This window comes from Gavia stellata, chromosome 2, assembly GCF_030936135.1.
Source record: "Gavia stellata isolate bGavSte3 chromosome 2, bGavSte3.hap2, whole genome shotgun sequence".
NCBI classification, from domain to species: domain Eukaryota; kingdom Metazoa; phylum Chordata; class Aves; order Gaviiformes; family Gaviidae; genus Gavia; species Gavia stellata.
The window spans coordinates 11498118-11507264 of record NC_082595.1 but is presented as its reverse complement, the minus strand read 5'-3'; the positions used below and the strand labels follow the sequence as shown (position 1 = coordinate 11507264).

Genomic DNA, 9147 nt, shown 5'->3' with positions numbered 1-9147 from the left:
AAGAGAAGAAACTGATGAAGTGTAACAGTGTAAAACATTAACTCAAATTTAAATGGTGGCTTTTCAGTTATATCTTGCATATGTATTTGGAACTTTATATTTGGAACTTTAGTAGTATTTATTAATGATCAATTCTGATATATATAAGTTTTACGAGTTGAACTTTTACAAGACTTTTAAAAATGTGTTTCTTTCTGTTTCTTTTAGTATCTCCTGAAGCAATTGGATTCCTGTCTGCTGTCGGGGTGTTCATTATTCTCATGTTGCTACTTTTCCTATACATTAATAAGAAGATGTGTTTTGAAAATGTTAGTGGTTTCCCAGATCTCGATTCAGGATACACTACAAGAAAGAATTCACAAGATAAACTTTGTAAGTATCTGAAATACAGTGTACTAAACTTAATTATAAGAATGCACATTTTTACAAGGATGTGTAGAAAATACACAAATAATCACTTGACTCAAGTGATGAAAACACACAATGTTGATTTTTCCTGTGACTGTGCAGCATGTGGAATGGAAGAAATGTTTGTATTCACAAGCCACAGAAATTCAACAGTTATATAACCAAAGAGTTGACATTTACTATGGGAACATATTTCTCTTGCACTATGAGAATACTCTTCAATGTATTTTAAATGTTCCATAATTGTGTATAATTAAATCTTCTCAAGTAAATTTGTGAATGGGATTACTGGGTTTTCACTCAGCCTATTAAAATCCTTCACGGACTTTTTGGAGAAGGTCTTGCATTTACTCACCTGGAAAATAATTTTAAAGAAGTAAAACATTAGAAACTAAAGACATCTGATCTCTGACTAATAAATTATTTCTATAGTTTTTTTAATAGAACAAAGTCTTTAAGGATAATGTGAAATGAAAAAAATTAGACCTTGAAAAGATATTGAGGGTTGGTAAAATAACCCCTTTCTACTTTTGGGCTGTGGAAATTGAATGGGCTTTGTTAGCTGACTTGGGAGGAGGAGACAGGCACCAGAGAACAGAATGGGAAATTTGAGAGGTTTTCTTCCCTTCTACCTCTTTAAAGGTGTATCTAAATTTTTATTTTCAATTTTCTTGGAGACAGAATATGTTCTCCCCTCTGGAAATTAAGTATGTCATCTTAACTTTCTTTTTGCTATAAAACAAGTCTTCATGTTCCAAAATATCTTACCTTATGTAAAAGACAACAAATATTTTGGGGTGAAGAAGTCTTCATGATAAATGTTTTTGTGCAGCTGTTATGTTAAAAGCTTGTTCTAGCATGACATCGATGAAAGGACGTAATTTAAATGTCTCACAACTTCTTCTTTGCAGGTTAGAATAAAAAAACCTGTATTTCCACCTCACACAGTTGTCTTATTTTTTAATAATGAATTTTATTATGGCTAGTTGATGCTGCAGTTGATGAAAGACTATGGTTTTGCTGGTTGATTGTGGCTTCATTTCAAGATATTTACTTAGCTGCTTTCTTACTATTTTCAATGCATATTGAATGAAAAGAGCAAAGCTGCAACTTCCCCTGGTGAATGTATTGAGTTTGAGATAGCAAAAGCAAATAGCTCTGAAATTGAACTTGGAGAAATGGAGTTGATCAGTTTGTGAAATGGAGGACCTCTCTGTATTAAAAGTTGTTGCTGAATAGATCGGACAAATGGCATTTTTCAGGAACCTCCACCAAAATCTGAGCCTTCCATCTGTGTCTTCTCTGGTCGACACGCTTAGCAGTGCTGTGGATGATCTGACCAGTGTTGTAGGAGAAGTCAGCCACAGTGTAGCTGATTCAGTAACAGAACAAGTAACAAGCGTGATAAATGGCCTTTGTGCAGAAGATGAAAGCTCCAAAATACAGAATGATAAACCTGTGCAAGGGAGAGAGGAGCATACACCATCATTAACTCATTCTCAGGAAATTAATATGAAAGTGAAGAGAGGTACTAGAGAACATAAAGAGACTCATTATTCTAATTCGTTAGATTTTGTAAAAGAAGATACAAGTCAAGATGGAGTATCAGACCATGTGGTGGACAAAAACCAGTGCCAGTTAAAAGGCAGAGGTAGCAATAATCATTTAAGTGATACAGAAGTACCTCAGAATTTGAAGAATGTAGGAGGACCTTTTAAAAGGGAAGCAGTAGGAGAAAATGAGTATTTTGTAAATATTAAGTTCTTGAAGGATAGTAACGTGGAAAGTAATAAATTTACAATGGAGCAATCTATTGAGGAACAAGATAATTGCCTATATGCAGTATCAGATAATTCTAAGAATCACTCGCATAGAAAAATCAAACCACGGTCACCTGGAGTTGATTTTAAGGATTCTGAACAAGTGCACAGTATGAATGTTCCCCAAGATTTAGAAACAAAACTTGTTGAAATACAGAAGCAAAAATTATTAGACTCCAGCTTGAAGAAGACGCACAATGACCGTCCCAATTGCATTAATGAATTCAAAGAAAAGAAATCCCAAGCCTTTTTTGACAGAAAAGGAAAATCCATATCAAAGGATGAAGACAATGTGCCAACTACAATTGCAAAAACAGGTGAAAAGAAGAACTCAGAGAAATCAGAAAAGAATGCAAGAGAGCTATGTAATAAGAAGACAGCAGGAAAAGGTGAGGAGTCCGTCAGCAAACTGCGTTCTTCAACCTTTCCTGAAACTTATGATACTTCCTATTTTTTTCACCTAATTTACACATTTAATAATAGTGCTTCCTGTGGGTGAAAGTAGGTCTGTGTTGTCAGTGCTTCATTCTCTAATTATGTTGATATTTCTTGGAAGTTAATTACTTTTTAAAGTATTACGTAAAGGAACTGATTAATAAATGCCTTTCCTATGTTCTAAATTTCCTTTTTCTATATACAGTTTTTCTTACCTTCTCTGCAGTTGCTTTTTGTGGTTTCTGTTGAAAACTATGACTTAATTAATACTGGAAATTAACACTTGTTCTGTGAAAGTGGTTTTTATTGTGTGTATTTTAAAAGCATTGCGTAAAATGTGGTAAGATGATAAATAAAAAAATAACTTACATTTACATTATAGTAGCTCTTCAGAAGGTATTTCTGGGATACGTAAGATAATAATTTCAAGACACAGAACTTAATGACAGTGGCAATTAAGTGACTTTAAGTCTAGAAAGAAATGAATGAGGCTTGTCTTAAAGAAAGTTGTAGTCTTACAAAGAAAACCTGTGTATTATTGATATGGATGCTGTGTGTGCCGTCTTCAACAACATGACAATGGGATTGCAATAATAGTTTGTGAGTAAGAAGTAAAACCTTGCATTTTTACGGAATTGTTTTGCAGGCTGTGTAGTGAATTTTTAGAAAGCAACATAGGCTTTTCTGGAGATGCTGTTTCTGTAGCGAAATGAATTATTTCATAGTACAAATCAGGTTTGGTTGTTTGGTTTTTTTCAGTGTGTGTGTTTTCCCTTATCTGAAAATTTCAGTTATTCGTTTTGTTGGGTTTTGTTTGGTTTTTTTTTTTTGTAAATTTGATTTAGGAGGTGGTTTCCATGTTTGTATGATAAATGATGATTTTACCTGTTATTTTTTCATGTAATATAATATTTGTAAAGTATATTATCTATCAAAAATGGCATTTAGGGGTCCCATAATGAGCAAACAAATAGCTTTCAGTAGGTTAATAATTACATATGACCTGTGTTAGCCAAATAAAGGAAAGTTTTTAATAAGAACATGAATTCCCTTAGGCAAGTTTCCAACTAAGATATAAGCTCAAAAGAGACGTGGCAGGGAGATGCATAAAACCCTGAGGATTTTTTTAATGTGCAGAAAGCTATTTTCCCGGGAAACTGAAACAGATTTGTATTGTTCATTTAAGAAATGTTTGTATGGATAGCTTGTGTTTTAACTTTAACAAGGTTTTAAAGTACTCTGAAGAGGTCTTGTTTCATGATTTGTAATAACAGTATACATCCTCATTCTTTTTCTTTTATGCTAGGAACTGGAGAAGAAATATCTGGTATCACTGAGAACTTCTGGATGCTTACAAACATCAGTGTATTATTAGAGGCATAACTTTTAGCACTTCTTTCAAACATGATGCTACCATGTTTTATACTATTCCATTCTTTATGCAGACTGATTAATGAACCTAATTTCATATTTGTGAATACATTTCTTGTAATGATAAATGATGCATCTAATACTAATGTCTGATGCTATATTTTAGTCCTGGTATGCCCTGCTTTAATTATAGTTGTGGAAATCTGTAGAAGTTTCCTAGGTGGCAGGTTTCAACCTGTTGAGGGCCATACAAGATACAAAATTTTACTCTGTGTACCACCAAAGGAGGCCTCTTTTTCTGGGCAGCCTCTTGCAAATGAATCTGCTAGCCAGAATATATCCTAGTTGGTGTGATATTTTCAATAAGTGATCAGTGAAATTGAACTTGCTTTATAGCCATCCGTACAATGGGAAGAACCATATCTGTCAGACTTGAATTAAAATTGATAGCCCAGAGTTGAAAGATCTAGTTGCTCATTAGCAGTCTTTTAAGGCACAAGTTTTCCTATAAATGCTAAATTAAGTTTATGTACACATTGCATGTAGAGCTGGTAGCACCATCTGCAGTTAAAGTTTCCTGACATTTTCCATTTCAAGACCTTATTTTCAGTTGCTTATATCTGTGTGCCAAATTTGAAATATTTGGGATGAAATTTGGCATGCTTTCTGTCTGAGAATTTTTTTTTTTAAGCTATAGTTTAAAATCTTTAGCTGTTTCCAGAAATAGAGTATGGTAAACATGCTGTTTATCTGTGCAAAAAATAAGTAGATTTCATATCTGCCTCACTAAGATGCTTTGTCACCTTTGTATATTGGAGTATGTACTTGGAATGTGGGAGAGCACTTTTCCCATGTCAGAGATGCCCATGTTCTTCCATGAAAAAACACGTAAGTTTGACCAAATTGTAAATCCTTGGAAACTTTGCCTTTGGAAAAGGCATAGTAAACACTTCTTATAATTTGCTTGTTAAATTCACTGACCATCCCATTTGCACTCATATGCTTCATTGTAGGGGTTGAAGAACAGAGCAGGTCTTATCCTGCTTTTGATGCGTACAGTTACTGAAGAACACTGGAAGTTTGAACAGAAGAATTGAGAATAAACAGGACTTATGTGAGGACAGAAACTTCCTGAACGAATGTGACATGATGCAAGTGTTAGACTGGGATTTGAAGTAGGATGGGTGACAGCTATGGAGAGAACTGATTAACATTACATGAAGGTGGAGAGACTAAGGGTGAAAGACTAAGGCTACGTGAGTAGTTGGTTAGGTGCAAGTAAAGAGAATTTTGGATTGAATAGACAAAGAGAATAAAGAGGAAATCCACATAAGAGACCAAAACTGGGTGCTTGGAGCAGGAACCTGAAGTATGGGGCTGGGAGACAGGAACTAAGGTTAAGATTCTACTCGTATAAATGTAATTTTGTAAAAGATGTCTTACCAAAACTTGTAGCATGGGCTTTTCTGTATGAGTACCAGTGATTTTACTTATCTACTCTAGAGGCTTACCTAGAAGTTGGAAGGAAGGACCTCTGGAGCAGGAGGATGCAAACATGTGGCTGTAAAAGAGGCCTAGATTCCTGGCATAGGTTGAGTTACTTTAATTTTAAATGGCTGAATTTTGGGTAAGCTGAATCCCTCCTTTAGTTGGAATACCCAGGCAGAGGAGTGAGACTGGCTGGGCATGAAGACAGAGACTGATGGAAGCGGAAATGCAGAACTAGAGCTAGGACAGGGACTGGGACATAAAAGCAGGGAGGGGAGAAGCATTTGAGTGTGGCTGGATAGCATGTTAGACAATATTCCCTTGCAGAATCAGGAGCTGCAAAACAGCATTATGGGTATCTCAGAGCTCTGCCGGTAATGGAAGTCTGTTGGCAAATCATATACCATAGACTTGCTCACACAGTAGTGGTAATGCTGACCTTTATTGAGTTTACGTGAACTGTTTTAATGCCAATTAGAGTTTGAGTTCTATAGAACCTCTGCATGGCATGTTAAATTTGGACAGAATCCATTGGGGTTTGGAAAAGGGAGGGAGCAGCTTTCCTTTTATGAAAATAAAAATGCAGCTGAATCTTTGACTTGCGGGACGAAGTCATACTTGAGAGGGAGTTGGAAAAAGTTGGCCACAGGAGTGGGCATTATAGAGGAACTGATATAAAAGAACTAACTAGATAGTTTCTTTTGTGCAATATTTGCTGTTGCCAGATGTCTGCAATGAGAATCTGCATTAATTTCAGTTATTGAACAAGGGGCTGTTTATTGTAAGTTAAATAAAACTGTGCATGCAAACGTCTTTCACTAGCGTTTTCCCATTTGTTGTTGTGAGTTTGACATAAATATTCTAAGACAATTTTGTTGTAGGCTTCTCTTTGTAAATCAGTTTCATTTCTACATTATACTGCATGCTCACAGCAAAAATCAGCTGGGAATGGAGGATCAGGAGCTGCCTTTTTGATATGTTAGGTATCCAAATGTAGTATTGAGCAGTGTTGGATTTACTTTACATAAATTATTTTGAGCATTTTCTTACTTAATGAAGGGTCTCAAGAACTTCAGTGTGTGCTGCCTTACATAAATGGATTGTTTTCTGTTGAATAAGTTTTAAAATGGTTTTTTGGGGCTTAATGATCTTTCAGTTTTTCTAGAAAATAAAAATGGCTCTCACCAATTACAAAATGATGTAATACTTATAATTACAACAAGATGATATTTTAAAAATATTACAGAAATTTTAATTGGAATAGCTTAAATATCTTCAATGATAACCTCTTATGGTTATTTTCTTGTATTCTATTTTGAGCTGTAGTCGATTTGCTTTATTTTATTCAAACAGACAACTCTTATATGAGTAAAGACCAGCATGGTTCATCATCTGAGAGCGAAGATGAAGCACTGGGTAAATATCATGAGGCCTTGTCTAGAACCCAGAGTTCCAGGCTGCCAGTGGTGGATGGCAGACAGCAAAAAAACTATATATGGGAAACCAGACAAAAATATAGTCCCCTCTCTGCAGAATATGATGGATACAGTAGTGAAGCCTCAATAGATGAAGGTAAGAGTGATTTAAAAGCATTCCTTTTATTCCAGACTTCAGAATTATGTTCTGGATAAGTAAGTCCTAGATGAGGACAGCTTGACTTGCAAATAGTCAATGTCTGCAAGAAATATCCAGACATCTCTCATATTTGTGCATGCTCCAAAAAAAATGGCGCAGATTTCTGTGCATTCTTCTGGAAATACTGCAGATGATGTAATATCTTGTTATGTTAAGTTTAATACAATTCTGTCATAAGTCATTTTATTTGGGGGGGAATTTAAACTGTTTTGATTTAGGAAGTCCATTGGCAAATCATACACCATACAAAGAAGACCTGTTATTCCTCTATTGATAAACTGTCATAACAGTAAAGTAAATGGAATTGGTTATTGGTTACGGTGCATACGGTCATTGCAGTGTGCATTACTGGAATGTTCGTCTCTTGAAATCACAGAAAGAAATTATTACAAAGATTAGATTAATATAAATTCTACATGGAGTTAAAAGTTGGATGTAAACAATGGGTGTGATATATATGTCTGTGATATATATTTCTTCATTTTAAGTAAGGGCGACAGCCTGCGATCGAGGCTGAGAATTCTGCTGTCAGTATTTTGTCAATATGCTTTTTGTGCTTGAAAATAGCTGCATGTGAGAACTGTATCTATAGCCATTTTCTAGCACGAAAAGTAAGCTTTGATTGAAGTTACTTCAAAGTCAGACTAATATAGACGGTGTATTACAGTAAGATACTTGTTGGTTTCCCTTTAATATGTTAAAATGCAAGGATTTTTTAGAGATTGGTATTTTCTAATTAAAAGTGGATACAGGTAATTAAAAGTCTGTATTTAAGTGTTCTATACAGTCCAGAAGTGCTTGAAAAAAGTTAAATCTTCTACTGTGTGATGTAATTAAATTATATAAAAGTCTGTTTGCCACTGAAATTTGAAATTAGTGCATGCTCATTTGTGATTCCAAGTTAGGACACAAAGGACATGAAAACCATAATTAAAGTAAGTTGCAGAGTAAGAGGATTGTTTTCTGATCATCAGAATTTTCAGTTCTTTCCTTTGTTGTTAAACTGTAATAAGGCTGGGAGTCTGAGTTTCAGCAAATAGGGAGGGACATGCAGAGGTGAGGTCAGGCAGTAAGAACCGATCCTTGGACACTGTGATGGAGAACAACAACAAGGAAGAGGGATAGTGAAAGTATCGTGTTTGGTTTTTTTATATCTACTGAGATCTATCAACAGCGTTGGTGGGGGGAATATGGAAGTTTAGATGCTAATTTCCTGTATGGCTTATGTCACTGTTGGAAAGCATGGTGATGTATATTAACAGGAGATGGAAAACTCAATCATATTTATTAGCAAATAATACCAGACACAAATTATACAAGACTACTACTTGCAGATAGCAATAATGATGTATTTGTTTCTTTTCAAACTATTGAGGCCACTTGTTGAAATAATCATAGAATAATTCATGTTGGAAGGAACATGTGACATTCCTCTTTCTATATCACAGTCAGATTTTTTTTTTTTAATCCTACCTAGTTATCTTCTCAGTGAAAAGTTCTCAGTACTTTGGCTCTGTAAGACTTAAGCTCCAAAGGCGTTGTACTAGCCTGTATCCATTTTTGTTTGGTTGGTTTTTTAATAATTGTCTTCTTTATCATCCTCTCAGATCATAAAAATTCATAGTCACTGACTTTTATCCTCTTCTGGGGAATGAGAACTCCAGTCTGGAAATCTGTATCATGGTTAGAATCTAAGACAAAAGAACCCTGTTGGCAAGTCCAAGTATTGCATCAGGAGAGTTACAATTGTTTCCCACTCCTCCTTTTTCATTTTTTTATTGTATTGCTAAAGATATCTGTCACCAGCTGCTATCCCTTCTCAATGCTCTTTCCATTCAGGAAGCTGGCTGGATGTAAAACCCATTTATATATATGCACACACATATTCACTCTAAAATTAGTATGCAAATTGAATTTATTATAATGAAAGAACATTCAGGGTTTGGGAAAAAAAAATTAAAGCAAAAACTATCAAAACATTCTAACTTAG

The 9147-nt window shown here is 34.9% G+C and overlaps 1 protein-coding gene across 2 annotated transcripts in view; it reads left to right on the top strand.

The window, feature by feature from the left end:
- Positions 1 to 215: 215 nt before the first annotated feature.
- SYT14 (synaptotagmin 14) overlaps positions 216 to 9147 on the top strand; it is a 56563-nt gene continuing 47631 nt past the window's right edge. For both annotated transcript variants that reach the window (XM_009812375.1, XM_009812374.1), the window contains exons 1-2: positions 216 to 372; positions 6876 to 7094. In XM_009812375.1, coding sequence (XP_009810677.1) covers positions 261 to 372; positions 6876 to 7094 — 331 coding nt within the window. In that variant the 5' untranslated portion in view covers positions 216 to 260. The remainder of the gene's footprint in view (positions 373 to 6875; positions 7095 to 9147) is intronic.